Source organism: Pezoporus flaviventris, unplaced genomic scaffold (genome assembly GCF_033815535.1).
Source record: "Pezoporus flaviventris isolate CSIRO_AGI_PZ_B2104156 unplaced genomic scaffold, CSIRO_AGI_Pfla_v1 ptg000063l, whole genome shotgun sequence".
Classification (NCBI taxonomy): Eukaryota; Metazoa; Chordata; class Aves; order Psittaciformes; family Psittacidae; genus Pezoporus; species Pezoporus flaviventris.
In genome coordinates this window covers 11,459,518-11,480,483 of record NW_026892611.1, presented here as the reverse complement: position 1 = coordinate 11,480,483, position 20,966 = coordinate 11,459,518, and the positions used below count along the sequence as shown (strand labels likewise).

Sequence of the window (20,966 nt, the reverse complement as noted above, 5' to 3'; positions counted from 1 at the left end):
ATAACGCCTCTGTGAACCTGTAGAGGGCGTTTCAGAGGCTTCAGTTAGGGTGAGATGAACTGCCCTCTGGCTTTTTTCCGTTCGGGAGGTGTTAAAATGGACAGGTAAATGAACGGCTTCCGCTGAGGCCGGAGACTGATGACCTGACCCGTGGTGAAATGCAGAATGCACGTGTGAGTTTCAGTGGGTTTTTTTTTCAGTGAGAGACTGACACAAGTGATGGTTGCTTTTGAAAGGCCTGGGAATAACAGCAGCAAAGCTGGGGCACTCTTAGTTCCAGCTCTCTTGAGCAATGTAACTGAAGACTCTTCAGTCTGGAGCATTTCTTTTGCTTTCCTTCCACTGTAGCCGCAAGGGAATTTGTGCATCTTCTGATCTTTTTGAGGCTGGCAGGTTTTAGAGTACATTAGGAAGTGATAGAGGTTTCAGCTAGTGTGAGACTTCCTGTTCTGGGTGGAAAGGTATGCTTGCAAGGGGAGGAATGAAAATTACTCTGGGTTTTATAGCTTTATTTGAACAAACTCCTCCAACTCCCACTTTGGCCAAGATGTACCTTTAAACAGCTGTGAATAGAGTGATATCTCCAGTGAGTGGCTCTCCACAACACTCAGGACACTGGGTTCACAGAAAGCGGGGAGAAAATGAGGAGACAAGTCACTCCTGTTTCTGGAAGGATCAACAAGGAATCACTGCTGGTGTCTCTCTTGGTAGCTAATGCTGGCATTGCTGAGATGAGCCTCTTAATATAATGCTCTCTCTGTGTAAAAGTCACCAATGACAGACCAGTGCAGAACTGTATTAAGTAGTTTATTCCACTAATACAGGGAAGTTAATGCCTCAAAATTCAGATTTAAAGGTTTGAGTCTGTCTGTGCTTAAGCAAAGTGGTCATCTGGAGTGCTGTCAGGAGTTAAAATATACATTAAAGCTGAATAATGATCTCAAGGTCAGAGAAGGACAGAGGGTACCCACTCCTAGGAAGAGGCCTGAATCCCGACAGTCGGGATCAGGACCCTGGAGGCCTCCAAGGGAAAAAGAGCAAGGAACGATGCTTTGTTTCTATTGTGGAGGAAAAGGACATGTTAAGAAAGACTGTAGAAAGAGGATGATGGAGAGAAGATGTTCAAGGAAGATTACGGGTGTCAGGGGCTCTATCTGCTGGGGACTTGAGAAAGAACAGAGCCCTTGATAAAATTAAAAGTGGGTCCCTGGCAACAAGAAGTTGAGTTCCTAGTGGACTCAGGAGCGGAAAGATCAACTGTTCAAAAATTGCCCCGAGGATGTAAGATATCCCCAGAGACGGTACGGGTTATTGGAAACAAAGGAAAACCAGGAATAAAGATTGATTATTGAGAATCAGAAAATTGGTGGGCTCATAAGTGCCTTTAAGGGCGGCTACCTATATCCAAAAAGGGAGACGATTGGAACAAGGGGAACATATACCCGAGAGCCCTAAACTCTGCCCTCAAGGATATTAGGATTCAACTATGGCCGAGCCCCTGAAGACTGCGACTGCTGCTGAGAAGAAAAATGACCTCGCTGCTCCAGGCAACGGGGTAGGCGATGGAGGCAGAGGTGTATTAAGGTGAGGATATAGAGGGACCATAGCCACCAAAAGTTTAGGGTGGAAAGAGGTGCAAATTAAGTGGATGGGCCAGGTGGGTAGTAAGACCTCTACCAAATTTCGAAGGAAGGATTGGAAATCCGGATTTATGAGAGGAGGTAACCCACCAATTTTCTGGATCATCTATTGGATATGCGGATGGACATTAATCCCGGTAAAAGGATATGTCCATCAACCTTTCAAGTGGACCTTGTACAGATGGGAAGATCAACAAGTAGTCCAAAGTATAACCACATCAGGAGGGCCCACTTTTACTGCTAGCCTCTGTCAACTAGTGCCTAGAAGCCTGGGTTTAGATCGTATGGGATTTTGCTTCTGCCCAAGTTCGAATCCAGTAAGAGGATACTGTAATCACCCCGGGGAGTATTATTGTGCCTACTGGGGATGCGAAACAATAGCTTCAGATTGGGTCCCTGGAAATCCGGACAAGTTTTTAAGGGTACAGTGGGGGCCTTATGGATGCACCCCTCCGGAAAAGAAAATTGGAATGGAGGAGTAGTATTGGCTCCCCGTGGGAGAATCGAACTGGGGAACTGTCAGCATCTTATGATTAATGTAAGGAACCCTTCTGACCAAGGGTGGATAACGGGGAAAACTTGGGGGGTACGATATAAGGAACCAGGAGCCGATAGCCGGGGCCTCATTTTAATAAAGAAGGAACCAATCCCACAAGATCCTAAACCCGTAGGACCTAACAACGTACTAGCAGAAAAACCATCAGAGGAAATTCCTGAAGTAGACAAAGTGGGGGTTAAAAATGACACAATTTCCAACAACTCAGTGAATCTCGTATTAAATGACACTCAAAATCCTAAGGACAGTAATGGAGACAACTTTCTTTGGAAATTAATGGAAGCTAGTTACCAGTTGTTAAATGCCACCAATCCCAACCTAACTGAACACTGCTGGCTGTGTTATGGGATAAAGCCTCCTTTTTATGAAGCAGTGGGAGTTACTACAAAGGCTAGGCGTGTAAATGGTTCTAACCCAGCAGAATGTACATGGGGAAAAGAAAAGGGATAACATTGACTCAGGTCACTGGGAAAGGCAGATGTATAGGAAAAATTCCAAAACGTCAAAAACATCTATGTGACATTAATACAACTGCTACTAAACAGAAAAAAACAGCTAAGTGGCTATTACCAGCCAAAAACGCCAAGTGGGTTTGCTCAAACATAGGTGTAACACCTTGCATGTTCCTAGAATTGTTTCATGATTCCTCAGATTTTTGTATCCAAGTAATGATAATACCAAGAATTCTTTACCATCCTGAAAATTTTAGGTATGAACACCAGACTGCCCAAGACCATCACCTATTTAAAGAAGAACCTTTCACTGCATTAACAATAGCCACTTTGATGATCTTGGGAGGTACAGGAGTAGCCTCATTAGTAAAACAAAGTAAAGAATTTCACACCTTAAGAATGGCTGTAGATGAGGACTTAGTCAGAACAAGTGCCCTAGAAAAATCTGTACAGTCCCTATCTGAAGTAGTGTTACAAAATCGAAGAGGATTAGACCTAATGTTCCTACAACAAGGAGGGCTTTGCGCTGCACTTAAGGAAGAATGTTGTGTGTATGCTGATCATACTGGAATTGTAAGGGATACCATGACCAAGTTAGGAGAAGGACTAGAAAAATAGGAAAGGGAGCGAGAAGCCCAACAAAGTTGGTATGACTCATGGTTTAATTACTCTCCATGGTTGACTACATTACAGTCTACCATTGCAGGCCCCTTAATATTGTTAATTCTGGGACTAACTTTTGGCCCCTGTGTATTTAACAAAGTGATTGCAATTGTGAAAAGCAGGCTAGAGGCCGCCCACTTGTTGCTCATTAGGGCTCAATACGAGCCACTAGATCAGGAATCTGCAGTAGAAGACACCTTAATTTTAAGCCACGCGGAACTCCAAAGATTTGATGAACAAAACGGTAAACAGAAAGAGGGGGGATTGTAATGAGTAAATTCCTGTTTGTTAATCAAATCTTGCTTGCTTAAGAGTTACCGGAAAATTACGACACTTGGACATTTTGCTTATAGGCCGCAGGCGTCCGGTAAAGTAAACGATGTATGGGGGAAGGAGATAAGGAGGCTTCCTCCCCACACCCACCGGGAGGCAGAATGAGACTCCTTATCAACAGGCCTGAGCCTTCCTCCCCACACCCACCGGGAGGCAGAATAAGACTCCTTATCAACAGGCCTGAGCCTTCCTCCCCACACCCACCGGGAGGCAGAATGAGATCCCTTATCAACAGGTCACACAGACACAGAGTACGCCAGGAAGTGACATGTATATCAGATGAAGAAGAGTATAAAACCAGTGACTCTGGGGAAGTGGGTTGCGTGCCGTTGGCGGAGCAGAGATTCCCCGGCCGCCCATCGCTGTTTTGCTTGCTGTCGCTTGCTCAATAAACTGATTTGATTCATTGGTCTGGCTCTCGCCAATTTATTTGAGCCACATTCTATAACAAAGAGTAGGACTACAGATATTAGAGGTTATACTTCTCTTATACAGCCACTGGGGGCAGAGAGGGAACTCTACTTAACCCCCCCATTAGCCACAGTTTGCTTTTGTCTACTCCTCCCCCACAGCTTAAACACTAATCTTTAACACTAATGACAGACATACACACACACAAAGCACTTAGGCACAACACAAAACAAAGACGCTTCGTCCGTCTCCGGCCGCTCTCCTCGCGGAGAACACGGAACCGCGGATCAGGACTCCACACTCGCTTGGTAGCTGTGCTACGTCTCAGTCACACAGAAACCCAAACACACATGGGATCCCGCACGCTCACACTATGGTTCCGCCTTACCCTTCTCCTGCTTGTTACGGTAGTAGGTCCGTCCTGGTTCCCAGAATTTGAGATGCAGCGGAGACCTGGTGGGTTCTCTACACTTCTACCTGCTTCCACTACGGTCCTTAGCAGATCCTTCCTGGCTCCCAAAACTTGGGATGCAGAGAAAACCCGGACTCACCTGATCCAGCCTCAGGATCGCCAGCGGCCTCTGAGGACCTCAGTTGACTGCTTTGGCCAACCCACCGGTTTTAGACATGTCAGAGTGTGCACCGGGGAGCTGGAGAAACGATGTTTGACATCCTTGAGGGCTACTAAAAGGGCTCAGTGCTTTTTGAGTTAAGCTTTTTGTAAATTCCCCTGACAATGTGGCTTCAAGTGCTGCAGTCTAAACTGAGAAATGCCAATCCAAGCACAGAAAGTCTGTAGTGTGTCATTGCTTGGCAGTGTTCTGGGGACCCAGCTCAATCATTACCAGTCAGAAAAGAACAGTTTAACATGACTAGGTCTGCTTTTCTGCAGCCTCCTCCACTGTAACCACTTTGCCAGTCCTGTTTCGCAGAGGGCATTTTGTCTTTGGCCTTCTTTTCAGGCTGACATTACCTGTAAAAGCCCTTATTATTCTTTCCATCCATTGCCAAGTTCAGCTTCACTGTGCCTTGGCCTTCCTGTCCTCGTTCCTACTCAACCAGAATGCGTTCCTGTACTCCTGTCCCTGCTTCCACTGCCAGTACATTTCCTTCTTGCCCTTTAGTTTGACCACCAGGTCATGACTCCCCTAACAGAGGGACACCAACTAATGAGGATTTGGGGGAACCAAATGAAGGGATTGGAGCTCCTTCTCCAGCCCACACACTCAAGGGTCCCCCTGTATCCCCACTACTCTTAAAAGGTCACCTAGGTGTCTGGGACCTGCCTAGCAACCCTGCTGTTCCGTGGGGACCTAGGCACCCAGGTTCCGCCTAGCAACCCTGCTGTTCCGTGGGGACCTAGGCACCCAGGTTCCGCCTAGCAACCCTGCTGTTCCGTGGGGACCTAGGCACCCAGGTTCCGCCTAGCAGCCCTGCTGTTCCGTGGGGACCCAGGCATCTGGGTGCTGTGCTTTGGGGCCATGGGGTGGTGGTGGGTGCCCCTGATGCTGGTGATGGCCCGCTGGCTCCCTGGAAAGCCAGGCACCCAGCCAAGGGGACCTGGCTTGTGGCAGTGGGTGTCCCTGGTGTTCTGGCTCCCTGGGGTGCACCCCTGTCTGCTCTGCTTCTCGCACCCCATTCAGCTGGCACGCCTCTGCCGTGACATTACTGGGGCCCCTCGGAACGACCCCCGACACCGCCGCTGCCTTGAGGCTCTTGCGCGGGCTGCTGTGCCGCTCGCCTCTGTCTCTGTGGGTGAGTGACAAGACCCCAAGGACACCCCCACCCCCCGACTGCCACCTCCGTCCTGCCAGGGACCCCCAGCCCCGGACAGGAGCCCAGAGCCCTACCTCAACCAAGGCATTCACACTGACACTGGCCAGGACCCAGGGCAGCTGGGGACCTCTTTCCTAAACAGGAACCCTAGGGACCCTCCCCACACGAGCACCCTCGGAACTCCCAGCCATGCCAATGTCTCCCCAGTCCTGACCTGGACCCCAGGGACCTCCGGGAACCCCAACCCTGCCTGAGACCCTGAGAATCAGGAACACAGTGAGGACTCCGGGCCCTACCTGGGACCTCAAGGACCCTGAGGGATATCTGACCCTTTCCACTATCCCGAAACCCTCATCAGGACTCCAGAAGTCCCAGAAACGCCCAGCCCTTACTGGACCCTCCCATCCCTGAACCTGCAACCCCAATCATGTACTGGTGCCAGTGTCCCTGTACTGGTCCCAATACCCCTGTACTGCTCCCAGGGTCGGAGCAGCACGAGGCACTTCAGGAGATCGTATTGGAGGCCCTGAATTTTCTGGAGAGGGAGAAGGACAAGAGTGAGCTTGGGACATGGGACGTGTGAGGGGGTAGGGCTGGGGCATGGGGGATGGAACGTGGAGGCCTTGAATGGGGGGTGTGGTGAAATATGGTCTATATGCAGGTCTGTGGGCTGTAAGGGGATATCTGGGGAATCCTGAGAGTGTATGGGCTTCAAGGTGTACAGCTTCTGTGGGCTTCTGAGGGGAGTACTCCAGGATGGATGTACAGGGTTGAGGTGAGCTGTACAGGAGATCTGCCGACGTCTGGAGAAGGTTTATGGGCATCCAAAGTGGTGGTGGGGAATTGTCTCACCTGGGACAATTATCTGTTATCTGGGACATCCCAGAGTCTTTTGAGGTGTCTCTGCAGGAAGCCGTCAACACAATCTGGGTGAAGCTGAGCCAGCTGGAGGAAGGTATGGGGCCAGTGGGGACACACACCTGGGAATCCCACCCTGGGGAGCCCGGGAAAGGGGCTGTCACAAGGACACCCATCCTGGACATCTACATTCCTGGGTCCCCACACTGGTGGAGAAGCCCGAGGGACCCCATCAGGGCTGGACAACGGCTGAGCCCTGACAGCTCCTCACAGGGATGTGGATCCCCAGTGATCCCCAGTCTAATGCTGCTTCCCCCCCACTAGCTCGAGCCTGCATCCCGCCCTGTGGTGAGTGCGCGTCCCTCTCTCTTGCCACCCCCTGTTCCCAAGTCCATCTCCCATCCCTCTGCGACCACCGAGTGTCTCCATCCCAGGATATCAGCCTGATTCCCGCGTCTTCCAGTGTGCTACCTGCCGCATCATGGACTGCAAGCTCCCCGTGGACTGCCCAGGTATGGGGCAAAGGACCCAGGCACCCAGGCAGAGCCCCCGCACGCATCTGGGTGTGGATGTGCCTGCTTGGGCCCATGAGTGCCCAGGAGCATGCCAAGGTGCTTGCCTGCCTAGCCCTGCTGCGAGCACTCAAGCATGTGCAGTTGCAGACGAGCACATTCTCTATGTGCACGAGCAGATGTGCCTCACATGCCTGTCAATGCTTCCAGTGCAGGACATGCAGGTCCACACAGATGAAGCCGTCACACTGCTCTGCGATGTACCCTTTGCCATCCCCCCCAACCTGCCCGTTACCTGGATGTTTGCCAAGGATGTGAGTTGCCCATGCATGTACACAGACATTCCTGAGGGGACTGGGCATGCACACGGTTGTTCTCTTGGTGTGAGGAGTAGCAATAGCTACAGGTATTGCTTAACAGTAGATAGGTGTGCTGCTATAAGTAGCATGTGTGTAAGCATGCACAGGACGCAAGCAAATGCTCACCCACGTGAAGGGTGCATGCAAGCGAGAGGGAGGTCACTCACGTTTGCATATTCACATAAACTCGTGTGCCCACGTATGTGAAGGAAGTGACTTTTTATAGGATCATAAAATCCCAGGTTGGTTTGGGTTGGAAGGGACCTTAAAGCTCCTCCAGCCCCAGCCCCTGCCACTGCCATGGGCACGGACACCTTCCACTGGAGCATCTTGCTCCAAGCCCTCGTGTCCAGCGTGGCCTTGAACACTGCCAGGGATGGGGCAGCCACAGCTTCTCTGGGCACCCTGTGCCAGCGCCTCAGCACCCTCACAGGGAAGAGCTTCTGAGTGCCTTTTCATGCACGTTTATGCCATTTCATGTACCTGGTGGACCAGGCTGTGCTGACATGTTCCCCCATGCCTCAGCTGCACACACAGGATCTGGCACTGTTTGAGGAGCTGGAGGTGGCTGTGGAGGGACTTTACATGCTGACCATCCAGGACCCCGCTCCAGGAACCATCGCCTGTCACCTGGGAGTCCCTTCTGAGCCCTTGGCCCGCAAGTACTTCTACCTCAACGGTGCGCCCAGACACCTGAGTGCCCTGGGGACAGTGAGCGGTGTGGGGTGGAGTGGGGCCCCGGAGAGCCCAATCCCATGGGGGGGGAGTGCGTGGGGAGCATGAGCAGGGTGGATCCATGGTGGAGTGGGTGTTCCCTGATGCCTGGCTCCTCTGGGGGCAGTGGGACACGTGGGGTGGAGTGGACACCCCTGATGCCTGGGTCTGTGGGGGGCAGTGAGGTCTGTGGCTGCGGGGACACGTGGGCCCTGGGGGGTAGTGCCCCATGACCCAAGGTACGTGGGTCCCTGCAGTATCAGGGGGAAGCGTGGAGGCAGAGGAGGGACTCCAGGCTCAGTTCAGAGCTGTGCTGCACTGGCCCCACGGCAGGACCTCTGGGAGCCACATGGCGTTCCTGGGACTGGGGCTAGCACTTGGTTCCACGGTGCTTGTGCTGCTGCTGGTGCGACTCCTCCTGACTCGGTAAACCTTACCCTCCAAATACCCCTGCTTTTGAGGCTGTTCACGGACCACCGTGGGACTCCCAAACCCTGTGGGACCCTCAGTCCCTTGGAATTCCCTACCAATCGGAGGGGACGGACACGACACACAACACCTGGGTGTCCAAGGGGGACCATAGCCTGCCAGGACTCCTGAACTCACAGGTCCCCCTGTTTCCCCCAGGACTCCCATTGTCTTCTGGCCCATGCCAGGACCACTCCTTTGCCCCAGCACCAGGCTGCCTTGCTTCCCCCCGATTTCCTAATTGCCCCTGAGACCTTGCCACTTTCCCCCATTTTCCCTATAACCTCCAATGGTCCTTTGGGAGCCCCAGTTACAGTCAGCTGACCCAGTTGCCTGCCCCCATACCCATACCTTCACCCTTCACTCCCAGGATCCCCCACTTTCCCCTTGCCCCCCCCCCCAGATGCTCCCTGATACTCTTCCCGCCCCAGATGGGAATATTCTCCCCCTTCCTTTCTCCATTCCTCCTTCTGCCTTCCAGGGGTGCCCATCGATGCTGGAGCCCCCCCGACGTCAGTGACCACCAGACATCCCACAGACCTGGACAACAGGGTCCCCCAGGGGCTTCTGGATACCTGGATTCACCCTAGGGGAGCTTGACACATGGATCCCCCCCGAGGACCAAACTCTGCTCTTGCTCTTCTTGCACTGGGGCTGGCATGTGCAAATTGGAACAGTCTAAGCCCAGAAACTCAGAGTCCTAAAACTCCGGATTATGTTGGAGATAAGAAATGAAGCTGCTCCTCTCACAGGGGAGAGGAAGCTGTGACTTGTGCAGTTGCAGTCCTCCCCCAGGAAGGTTTTTCCTTTCTCTGTGACTTTCCCCACCTGGAGTTGATTTAATCACTTCTGCCTGTCCCAAGGACTTGTAGCAGTGGTGGGATGCTGTTTGTCTGCAGGACACTGTCCTCAAGGAAGCCGTGCCGTTTGAGTGTCTTCTATGCAGGCCAAGTCAGAGCCCCACAGGATCAGGGCTTTTCGGGAACAAATGGATTAACAGAGGATTAATAGACTGCCCCTATGTCAGGTGGTGCGGTTCAACCTGCCTGGGCTTGGGAAGCATCGCTGCCATCGGCGCACAGAGCCTGGGCAGGGTGTGGGTGCCCAAGAGCCAGCAGTTTCAGGCTTCCTTCCCTCCCTCCTCCTGCACAGCCCGCTCTCAGGCCCCCAGTGGCAGGCATTTTGTCCCCCCCCGTGTCTGAAGAGGTCTTTCACAAGTGTCCCCATGTCCCGTCAGCTCCCCGCTGCCGTTCTGACCAGCAAGGGTCGAAGAAAAGGCTCAGGAACCTGAGCAGAGCTTTGGCAGAGCCAAGCTACCCAACCGAAAAGCTGCCCCCCATAGCTTCCCTCTGCCCAGGCACGCTTCCTGCCTAGGCTTTCATTGTCCCCGGGGCACTGCTCCATGCACCTCTGACACAGCTGGCCTCCAGGTCCAGGGCCCTGGCTCTACAGGACCCCGGGTGCTGCCCTGGCAGCTCTGTTGCCCTGGGCACCCGGCACTGAGCTTCCTTCTCCTCTTCCCTCCTCTCCTCTCCACCCTCCCCAGCAGAGCTGTGCAGCCATGGCAGGGCACACTGCCAGAGACCAGAGGGTGCAGGGACCACCGAGAGCAGGGCTGCAGCCGAGCTGCCACAGCAAAGCCTTGCGAGAGGGCTGCCCTTCAGCAGGACTGAAACTCCTCTGTCCTGCAGTGGCCTTGCCCTGCCCCACCAAAGCTCATCCCCCACTGAGTGTGTGTTTCACAGCCACCAAGGAAAGACCCCCCGTGTCAGAGACAGTGCTTTGCATAGAGGTCTTTACTGATCAGATGGAAGCATTGCTGCTAACAGCCTGGCTGGCCGGCACTGCTGCTGCTTGTGATCCTGGAGGAGGCTTTTGCTGGACTTCAATCCTGGGAGCCTCTGTGCCTCAGAGGCTTTCCTGGATCCCGCCGTTGTGCACTGGATCTGCTCCCCAGAGCTGAGGAATTGAATACAAAGCTCTGGAGGCCTGCGTGCACAGAGAGGTGCAGAGCAACACGACAGCTCTAGTCAGGACACGTGGTGAGATCCGCTTCTGGCTGGAGAGATCAGATCCATGGTGCCTGGGATGCGATCCCAGCCTGCAGCGCTCCACACCATGAGAGCTGTCCGGAGAAGCCCCTCTTGGCCGAGGAGTTGCAGGAAGTCAAAGGAAGAAAGGGCAGTGCTGAGCAAGGGGCATGCTTGGTCATCCTTACATGAGGGATTCCTCCTCACCACTGATACCGGGAAATAAAGGGTTAACATTGTGCCTGCTTGCTTAAACGGTCGCTGTGCTTGGTAAAGCAGAACCATAGAAGTCAAATTTGTTAGAATGATGAAGCAGAATTGTAGAAGTTACAGCTGCTAGGCAGAATTGTAGTAGATAAGATTCATAGCTTAATATTTAAGACATTCTTGTTCAAATAGTATCTTTAGAAAGAAAAGGGACAAAAGATAGCCAGAGTAACAAAATTTACAAACTTGACAAGTTTCTGCTTTAAGATACACAAAACCGGCTTGTACCGAACCTGAGGTTTGGACAGGAGCCGAAACGCTATTGAGTCCGCGCAAAAGCAAGAGGTTACTCGCGGTGATGAAGAGGAACTACAGGCCTTCATCCTCACGACCCCCTAACGACCACCACCAGGAGGCACTGCGCAGGCGCACCAATGGGACAAATGCCAGAAAACTGATCATAATACTAGACGGGAATAGGTTTTGCATATGGATTAGGTGTGAAGCAATCTCATGTTTATATGCAATATAAACGAACTGAGTGACAAAGAGGGGCGCGCATGCTTTTGGAGGAGAAACCCCCATGCGCCTCAGCGCTGAATAAAGCATACCTACCTTACAACTCTAACGAGTTGTGGAGTCAATCCGCGTATCACCAGCACAGAAACGCTGTTCCGCTACTTTCCTGAGGAGGCGGGTCACTGCTTTTCGCAAAGCCCACTGGGTCCCTGGGGAAAGTCTCCTACCACAACGAGGAGGAAGTCTCACATCTTGACCGAGACCCTCCTGCCTCTCCCCTCTCCCAGTCATACCCACCCTATGGTCCCACTCAACCCCACACTGCTGACTGTGCTTGGGGCTGCAGAGAGGCACCAGGCATCGGGGATTGAGCCCGTGAGAAAAGAAAGGATCCTATCCTTGTCCAGACCCATCGCTCTGGGGTTTACTTCCCCCCCTCCTGGCTGGGCCATCAGCCCCCAGCTGGCCCAGGTCTGTCCTGAAGCTGGTCCACACTCACCTTTGCACATATGAGTACTGCGAAGGGCAAAGACTCAGACTGTGCTCTGGGCTCTCCTCATCCTCTCCTGGTGTCTTGCCAGCACGTGGGAATGCCACGAATGCAGAACCCTGAACAGAGAGAGGTGAGCAGCGGCGCTGTCGCTGGGCAATGGGAAGGTGCCTCGAGCTGGTGCAGTCCCCAGAGGACAGTCAGCCCCCACGCTCCTATGCCTTAGGGACCTTGGCTCCCTGGAGGACAGGAATGCTCTTTTCCTAATTGTTTTTCCCTGCGGCAGTACCTGGACCTCCCATTGCTCTTGCTTTGCATTCCAAGCTTTCCGGGGTGCCACTTTCGCCCTCGTCTTCTGCTGGTACTTCTTGCGCAACGAGTCCCAGAGCTTGCGTTTTTCCTCCTCCTCCTCCTCCACGCTCCCGGAGACCGGCACCTGCAGGGCCATGGCAATGCAGCAGTGGGCACTGTCAGTCTCCCCTGCAGAGGGCTGGGGGAATTTTAGCTCTCCCCCTTCTTTCCAGCCTCTCCACCAGCCCTGGTTTGCTTGCAGTCACAAAAGCACAGAATCATCAGTGTAGGAAGGGATCTCTGGAGATCATCCGGTCCAACACCCCTGCCAAGGCAGGGCCCCCCAGAGCAGGTCATACAGGAACAGATCCAGGTGGGGTTTGAATGTCTCGAGATAGGGAGACTCCAGCCCCTCCTGGGGAGCCTGTTCCAGGGCTCTGCCACCCTCAAATGAAAGAAGTTCTTCCTCACGTTGAGGTGAAACTTGTTGTGTTTTAGTTTATGGCCATCACTCCTCGTCCCGTTGCTGGGCACCACTGAAAAGAGCCTGGCGCCATCCTCCTGGCACCCACCTTTGAGCCATTGATATGAATTAACGAGGTCCACCCTCAGCCTTCTTTTCCCCAGACTAAACAGGCTCAGCTCCCGCAATCTCTTCCCATAAGAGATGCTCCAGACCTATAGCGATCTCTGGGGCCCTGTGATGGACACTGTCCAGTAGCTCCTTGACTTTCTTGTACTGTGGAGCTCAGAACTGGACACAGCGCTCCCAGTGTGGCCACACCAAGGTCGAGTAAAGGGAGGAGGATCTCCTCCCTCGATCTGCTGGCCACACTGCTCCCAGTACACCCCAGGATGCTATTGGCCCTTCTGGCTGCAAGGGCACACTGTGGCTCACGTCAGCCTGTCATCCACCAATACTCCCAGGTCCTTCTCAGCAGCAGCACTGCTGTCTAATAGGCCTAGTCCACACAGGCCTGAGTGCAGAGTCTTTCTGCAACGATCCCCGAGCCAAGTGACCACGGGGCTGAAAGCAACGTAGCTGCTTCCTATCCTGGCCAAGCCTGGCAGGGCCACCGCCGTTAAGACACCTCCAGATCAAGTCTTTGGGTGTTTCTGGAGGTGGCAAGAGTGAAGGCTGTCTTCTGAATGGACAGAACAACCTGAAAACTTCTGAGGACGAGGGCTTCAGCTTTCAGCTAAGCACAGGGTGAGTGCCCTTGTTAGACACCAGATGCATGGCACGGTGCTCTTGTACAGGTGGATACGCCAGAGACCCTGCACAAGCCCATGGCACGTACCGGTCCTGCCGTCCTCTTCCCTGGCCAAGCAGGGGGTGCAGGTCGGGGTCCATCTTCCCCCAGCTGGCTGCTGCCTACCTCTCTCCCCGAACGCTGCCACTGCAGCACCGCCAGCTCGCTGCGGACGGGAGGGCAGGAGGAGGTGTGAGCACACGGAGCCGCGCTCCAGCCGGGGCTCCCAGGCTGGCGCCTGCCACAGCTGCAGAAGGCGGCTCTGCCAAGAGGCCCAGAGCAGTGCCCCTGTCCCCGGCTGCTGCGGGCACGGGGAGGACGGGCACTGCAGGAGAGGAAGCACTGCCCGTGCCTGGAGAGATTTACCACTTGAGCTTGTCCTGCACATCTGCCTGCTCATCCCTCTGCCTCCTGCGCTTGCGGGCGACATGCCTCAGAATGCACGTCACCACCTCCCGCAGGGCCCGCTCTGTCCGTGGGGAAAGGCTTCTGCAACAGCAAGGACAAAGTCTCTCATTCCCGTGGCTGGAGAAATTCCCAGGCCCTCCATGTGGCCCCACGCCCCAGCGGTTGGCTTCCTTGACCAACCGCCTATGGCATACAACCACCCCACTGCCCCAGGCCTCGGCTGGGCCTGGTACACTACCGCTTAGGGGGAACAGGGTCTTCCTCAGGGACTGTGGGTGGCTCTTCCCCGGCATCTTCCCAATCCTTCGTCATCATGCCCATGAAGGTGGTGCTCAACTCCTCCATCTCCCAGCCAGTCAGAGAGAAGATTGATGATCGCTCAGAGGTGCTGAATTCCTCCACAGGAAAAACTCTCATACAACAGCCCCACACCCCCAGGGTATCACTTCCCAGCATGCAGACCCCCAGATCACTTCAGGTCACTAGTGGGACAGGAAACACCAGGAGAACAACCTCAGCACACCCTTGGGGTGATGCCTGAGGGTCACCAGGGTCTCACTACTACTGTCACCCCTCTGGCTCAAGAAAGGCAGCAGTCACCCGCTCAGCTTCACTGCAGCATCGCTACTGTGCTGGCTTGGGTGCAAGAGGTACAGCGCAATCTCAGTCTTCCTGAAGGGGAACGTGCTCTTTTTCTGCAGGAATTCAAAGTACCTGGCTTTTCAGTGTCTCCTCTTCTCTCCCAGGCTTCGCTTTAGTTGCTGGCACGGTTTGATGTTCTCTTGTTTTCTCTTCCATCTGCTCTTCTTTCTTCTTTTCCTCCTCAGCCAAGTATTTCTGGATGTGTTTTGGAAGCTTCTGACTCCCCTTTAACTGTTTATCCTGGAGGGTGACCAAAATGCAACAGCGGGCAGCATTAGTCTGCCCTCTAGAGAGCTGAGCTGGTTTCATTCCTACCCACTCTGCCCCTTCTCTTCTGCCTTTCTGTCCGCACTGGTGTTCTCCCAGGTTCCTGCAGGCTCCACCTAAGACCCTGTCTGTAATGCCCAAGGCGCTAAGTGACCACCAGGCTAGAAACCACCTGGCAGCTGGCTATCCCAGCCAAGCCTTGCAACACTGCCAACAGAAACATCCACAAGGAAGGTCTTTGGGATGCTTCGTGAGGCTAATGGAAGTGAAAAAATGAAAAGGATATTCTCAAATGACACGGCAACCCTCCTCTCTTCATGCAAGCCTCAAAGCAACTAGTCGGTTGCTAACACACTGTGAGGCATCTTGTAAGAGTTGATATGCACGGAGCGATGCTTCTCTACAGTCCAGTACGGCACAGCCACTGCAGCAGCCCATGTCACGTACCTTTTCTCTCGTCTCAATCGCTCTGGCAATGAAGTCCACTGTTCTGATTGCGCCCCCAGGAAACACTTTCTCTTTCTCCTCCTCTTCCTTCAAGATGGTTCCCTGGGTGGGCATCAGCTGCCTGCAAAGATACAACAGGGTGTATTGGCAGGAGTGCAGGAGGAGCTGGTTCTGGCATCTTGTGCTTCTGCAGCAGAATGCGCTCTACTTGCCTTCTTGGGATCGAGTCCTCAGGGACAGAGAAGACCCCAAGCTCTCAGGCTCCAATGTGCCCAACAGCCCCACTAAATCTCAGGATGCCCAGGTCTAAGCCTTTTCTTGCCAGAGCAATGAGAGGGACAGGGTCCTATACCCAGAGATACCCCCAGGTCAGTGCGCTGGAGTCTGCTCAGTGCTCTGAACTACAGAGTGCTCACGGGCTGTGGGAGCATGTTGGGCACTGAAGACACAGTCTCAAAAGACAGAGGACAAGACCCCATGAGAAAAGCCATCCTGCCATTGAGCTCTCTTTGGACCTTCTCTTTTGCCAGCCATAAGGCAGGCACTAGCATAGAAGAGGCTTCTGGCTAATCAGAGGAATCCTCTGCAGTAACTCACTGCAGAGCACTGTTGTCAGCAAAAAGAAAAGTCAGGGTCATTCCACTCTGAAGGGAAAGACAGAAAGACCTTCTGCTCCTGGAATGGGCATTTGCAGCCAGGTACTGGGCACATCTGCACATCAGAAGCAAAGAAAGAAATCATGCTGCCAGCAGCGCCCCAAGAAGCTACAAGGCACTTGCCATAGACCAAGCAAACATTAGTTAGTGGGACGTGGCATAAACCCCACTCTGAGTTTCTCTAGCCTCTGTGTCCAGGAGAAGCACCTCACTCCCAGCACAGGGTCCCTCTCAGCCATGGATGCGAGTGTCTCACCTGGCAGGGGGCTCACTCCCCTCAGCTTTCTGAGCCTGCTCTGACTTTGCAGTTATTGCAGACAACCGATTTGGAGCCAGCTTTGCTCGATGAAGGAGGCTCTTCTCGGGAAGATCCTCTAGAAAACAGGAAAGGAGGCAGTTATCTTGGTGCTGTTCTGGGAACAGCGTGCCTGTTTTGTCCCAGTTCCAACGTGGGTGACATGCAGGTTTACCAAGCATCTGCTAACACTGATGAAGGTGGTCCTTTCCATCCCGTTGGATGAAAGTCCTGTTTCCTAGGAGGTCTTAGGCCTCTTCCAACATTGTCTTTCCATCCAGCTCCTCCTGCCTACAGTGCACTAGTATTCCCTGGGGAAACCCTATTTTGATGGCTTTCTCTCATCCATGTGCAGGGGTGGGGGGGTTTCTCTGGGAGATGCTGGTGGTCTCCAAGAGTCATTCTGGAGAGGGGAATCATTTAGCACAAGAGCTGCCAGCTCTTGGATGTCTGGATTGGCCCCATGCACACAGGCTTGCTGCTGGTGCAGGTTCACACAAAAGGCATTACTTCCAAGACATCTGAGAATACGATGGAAAGAAGCAGGATAAGAACTTTACACTGTTTGCAGCACAGGCTGGGGAGCGGAAGCCACTGGGAAGATGTCCCTCAGCAGCCCCAGTGGCTGTGGGGCAGGGCTGTCTTCAGCCCTTGTTCCACAATGGGTCACTGGAGCTTTCCCATAATGGGTGCAGAGAGTCAAAGGCGGTGCCTCTCCCTCTTCCAGGCACCCTGGGGTAACCTCAGCTCTAATCGCCTCCAGAGGCGGACGAAGGAAAACCTACAGCCCCCTGCTAGCAACCCTCTGGTCTCTCACCTTTTTTTCCACTACTAAAACCTTTTCCCCTGCCTTCTGGGGTGGCATTCACATGCCCTCTCAGGTCAGCTTTCACTCCTGGCATTTTAGCCACGCTCCCAAGCTTGTACCTGGACAAAGGAAGAAGGCACCAGGCTGAACAAAAGTCGCTGCATTGTTTCCCCGGGCAGCCCATCCCAGAGGACCACAGTCGGAACTGCAGTGCCTGGAGGGGCAGGCAAGGGCCCGCCTCCCTGGGCCAGTGTTTTTCCATCTTTTCTGTGAGAACAGGCATCCTCCCACATAACCCCCTTGCTGCTTCTGGGGAAACTGATTCCTCTCTTCCTCAGAGTGCAGAGTGCACATAGAGAGCACTCTAATCCCTAGTGCTCTGATTATCCAACACCCTTCTGACTTCTGATCTTGTCCTCCAAAGTTGCTTGTAGAGCCTCGCAGATTAATGCCTTTATAAGCAGTAAGGAGTCACCTCCTTCCCCTCAGCTGTCGATGGCACTGCACAGTAATGGGGGCACAAGACAGAGCTCTGCAGAACTCCACCAGATGCAAGCTCCTCTCTGGACCAGAAATCACCCCTCTATCCCTTGCCCCCAAGCAGAAGGCAGTCTCATGCACAGGAAGGCAAAAGAGCCGGAGAAACCTGATGGAAAATAGTGCCTAAATGCCTCTCTAGGTCCATAGTAGGACAGATGCATAAAGCCTTGTCACTGTCCCCCATTCCTCCAAAGAAAGTCAAACCGAACAAGAGCAAGCAGGGAAGTCCCTGCCAATGCTCTGAAACATTCCGTCCTCAATACCATCACGAGTGCAGTTCTCGGCTCCTGGCAAGGCAGTCCTCCCAGCAGGAGCTGAGAAGCTGCTCACTGCCTCAGCCAAGGGCTGCAGCTGCAAACCTACCCTGGTAGAACAATAACATGTCCCAGAGAGGTCTGGGAGGCGGCAGTGTCACGGGACGAGATGACCGAGTCCCTCATCTCTGGCATCTGCAATGAGGACGGAGACAGACGATGGGACATGGGGACACCGGGAAAGGCTGGCTGCTCAGTCCACCTTATACCAACACAAGCCAAAAGCCAGAGCAGCCAAAGGGCTCTGGCCTCAGCAAGCCTTGCTCTGCCTGTTCCTCTGCTCTCTGGCCTGAGAGTGGCTCAAGCAGTGCTCCCCACCACCAACGCCAGCTTTTTGTCACCACGTGAGGCCCCTCTGGGGGTTACCTCTCGCAGAGCCAGACCAGCGCCGGCAAGGGAAATGCTCTGCAGAGAGCCTGCTGTTCTGTGGGCCATGAGGAGCCCAAGTGGCTGTAGAGGGCACGGCAGGCCAGGAGGAAGCAGCCCGCCAGCCCCAGAACACGTTTCAGAAGAAGCAGGAGTGGGGCTGTGAAAATGACCGTCCTACCTCCAGAAGAGCTTGCAACATCTTGTCAGTCCCGTTCAGCCGCTGCAGAAAGTCCGTGTAAAATTTTGTGCGCACGTCTTTGCCCTGGATGATCACCACGGCCACGGCCCTCCAAACGAGGGCAACGTCCTGCCTGTTCTCCAGGCAGGCTTGGAAAAGACGGATGGTCCTTTCAATGCAAAACCGCACTGCGCTTTCAGAGACAGCGTTGTCTGAGGCTATCCGAGCGCACGGCAGTTGCTGAAAACGTCGATGACCTGAAAAGCAAGAGAAGGGGAACCCACAAACTTGGAGAGCGGCTGAGCAGGTTACAGCCAAAGGTCTGCAGCTTCCAGGCCGTCAGGCAATACATTGCTACTGAGTTGTCCAGCTGGTGCAGCGCCTCTCAGGAGAAGCTTGGGCTGTCCCTCGCTGTTAGAAGTGGGAAGCGAGGTGCGCAGTGGACAGCTATGGCTGTCTGATACCGAAAGGCAAAGAGTCTTTGGTGCTTGGTAGGAAGGAGCACCACGGCTGCAGGACAAGGAGGGGAGAAAGGCCCCAGGTGCTGCAGCAAGCTGAGGCGGCCAGGCCATCAGAGCCCTGCCCAGACTCTGTGCTCTCTTTGTCGTTAGAGAGAAACCCAGCCCAAACACAGATCCAAGCTCTTGGTGCTCCCAGGGTCCTGCTGCAACGGCTGCAGCAACCAGATAGCAACAGGCGTTGTGGTCACTGGGATTTGGAATGAATCATCTTTCCCCCCCGGCTTTAGGGCCGCGAGGAAGAACCCTGGCATTTGCCTGTTTGAGGCCTAGTAAAGCAGAAAGGGGGAGCAAGGGTTGAAACACCGCGTAGGGAGAAGACACGGCACCAACAGAACGGGAAGGAAACCACTGGAGGAAGCAGGCCAAAGAGCACGTGCTGTTATGCTGTACTGTCTTCTGGTGACTATTTAAACCATATCAGTAGGCAGGCTCCTTTCCTTAGCAGGCTGGTTTTGTCGAGCTGGAGCTGTTTTCAGACTGCAGCAGGAGGCTGGCGCTCTGCTCTGGACAGCAGAGCGCACCTCCCCACTCTGCTCAAGGACGAGCACTGCTCACAGCCTGTCTGCTTACCAGGAACGTCGGTGTGACTGTATCGGAGGCCATGGTCCTGCATAATAGTGTTTGCAAGATGAAACACAGGTCTCGCCACTACCACCAGGTCTTTCTTGCTAGCTACTTGCTGACTGACAACCGCAAAAGTCCCAAGTCCAGGAATGTGGACGTCCTGAAACAGAGGAGATGGTGGATCAGAAGAAGACTTCGAGGGACAGGGCGAAGACTCTTCAGGGAATGGTGATGGTACTTAGTGTCCTGCCCAGGCCTGAGGTACAAAGGAGCAAGAGTGGCTCTTTGGAAACCCTGGGAGAAGACAAACAGGGCCTGTGCTTTTCCCTCTCACTCCCCTTCATCCATGAAGAAACTGAGAGGAAGCTTTCAGCTGACAAGCTGAAAACCATCCTTTGGTTGTCCCACACTTGGAATAAAGCCTAACGTGCCTCGGTCCTCCAAGTTTTGTCATGCACCTCTGACTGTGGAGACTCCAGAAGCCCCAGAAAAAGCCCAACCCCTGACACTACTCCTGGACCTTATTGTAGACCCGAATGGACACAGGAGGTAGTCCGTGCACATCTGTGCCTTGCAGCGTCGAGCTGGGGCATTCCTGCTTTCAAAGGAGGGGGAGAACAATCGTCCTCCGTAGCAAAGGACTGCATCAACCTTCATCAGGATGTGAGGGCAGGAGGAGGAGGAGGCCAGTCCCACCTGGTGCAGAGCCAGCTGTTGGCTGAGGTAACACGATGCACTGTCCCAAATCTTAGCGAACTCTGGGAAAACAAGGGGAAGACATGTCATCCTGGGGGGGCAGCGCCGCAGAGCCCTTCAGCCCACCCCTGTCCGAGGACCCACGTGTTTCTAACACACATTTTTCAGGTGGTCTCACTAAAGCCCTTCAGGAGCCAAAGGACACCTCAGCCTGACGCAGTCCCCCAGGAAACCGGCAGTTGATGGCCCCACCAGAGCGGGCACGGTGCTCTGCTCCACGGAAGTCTCAGAGGCTCAGGCTGAGCCCTGGTGTCTCCCCAGCAGGGCCAGATTCCCTGTGTTGCATCTCTGAATGCACACACGCTGCATGGCCCACGAGCACCTTCAGCTCTTCCGCTCAGACATGAACTCAGGGCGGGCAATGACCACCAGCAGGCAAGGAGCAGCCCTTTGGGGCCAGGGGCTTCTGCCTGGGGTGCGCCAGGAGGCAGGTGCTATGTCAGGAAGAGAACCAGGGGCCATGGCCGCCAAATCAGCCCCTCAGCCCTTAGGGATGATCAAGCAGGTCCCTCCTTGCAGTCACCAGTCCTGAGCAGCCACCCCACAGCCCTCAGGGTTGCCATGCCTCTTTTCAGAGATGGCCTTGACCCGACACACTCACGGAATTGGCACTGGAGGCCTTACCAGAACTCCTGAGCTTCTCAGTTGTTAGAGACAAGTGAGGCGGCA

At 54.0% G+C, this 20,966-nt stretch overlaps 2 protein-coding genes and 1 long non-coding RNA gene across 3 annotated transcripts; 1 reads left to right on the top strand and 2 right to left on the bottom strand.

The window, feature by feature from the left end:
• The first annotated feature begins 5,516 nt into the window (after positions 1–5,516).
• Positions 5,517–8,704, top strand: LOC133278135 (sperm acrosome membrane-associated protein 6-like). Its single transcript, XM_061470636.1, has 8 exons — positions 5,517–5,810; positions 6,314–6,388; positions 6,718–6,786; positions 7,014–7,037; positions 7,124–7,201; positions 7,412–7,515; positions 8,086–8,239; positions 8,532–8,704. The coding sequence occupies exons 1-8, from the start codon at positions 5,537–5,539 to the stop codon at positions 8,702–8,704; spliced, it is 951 nt and encodes a 316-aa protein (XP_061326620.1). The 5' UTR covers positions 5,517–5,536.
• A 1,806-nt stretch (positions 8,705–10,510) lies between these two features.
• LOC133278145 (uncharacterized) lies at positions 10,511–12,107 on the bottom strand. Its single transcript, XR_009746468.1, has 2 exons — positions 11,998–12,107; positions 10,511–10,701 (listed from the first exon to the last, which is right to left on the bottom strand). It is a non-coding gene; the product is annotated as an uncharacterized LOC133278145 (long non-coding RNA).
• Positions 12,108–12,193: 86 nt separating this feature from the next.
• Positions 12,194–20,573, bottom strand: LOC133278132 (uncharacterized). Its single transcript, XM_061470633.1, has 10 exons — positions 20,238–20,573; positions 19,548–19,701; positions 18,457–18,713; positions 17,959–18,044; positions 17,065–17,174; positions 16,209–16,326; positions 14,179–15,417; positions 13,899–14,021; positions 13,581–13,698; positions 12,194–12,424 (listed from the first exon to the last, which is right to left on the bottom strand). Exons 1-7 carry the CDS (start codon positions 20,325–20,327, stop codon positions 15,165–15,167), a joined length of 1,068 nt encoding a protein of 355 aa, XP_061326617.1. The 5' UTR covers positions 20,328–20,573; the 3' UTR covers positions 12,194–12,424; positions 13,581–13,698; positions 13,899–14,021; positions 14,179–15,164.
• Positions 20,574–20,966: the final 393 nt, after the last annotated feature.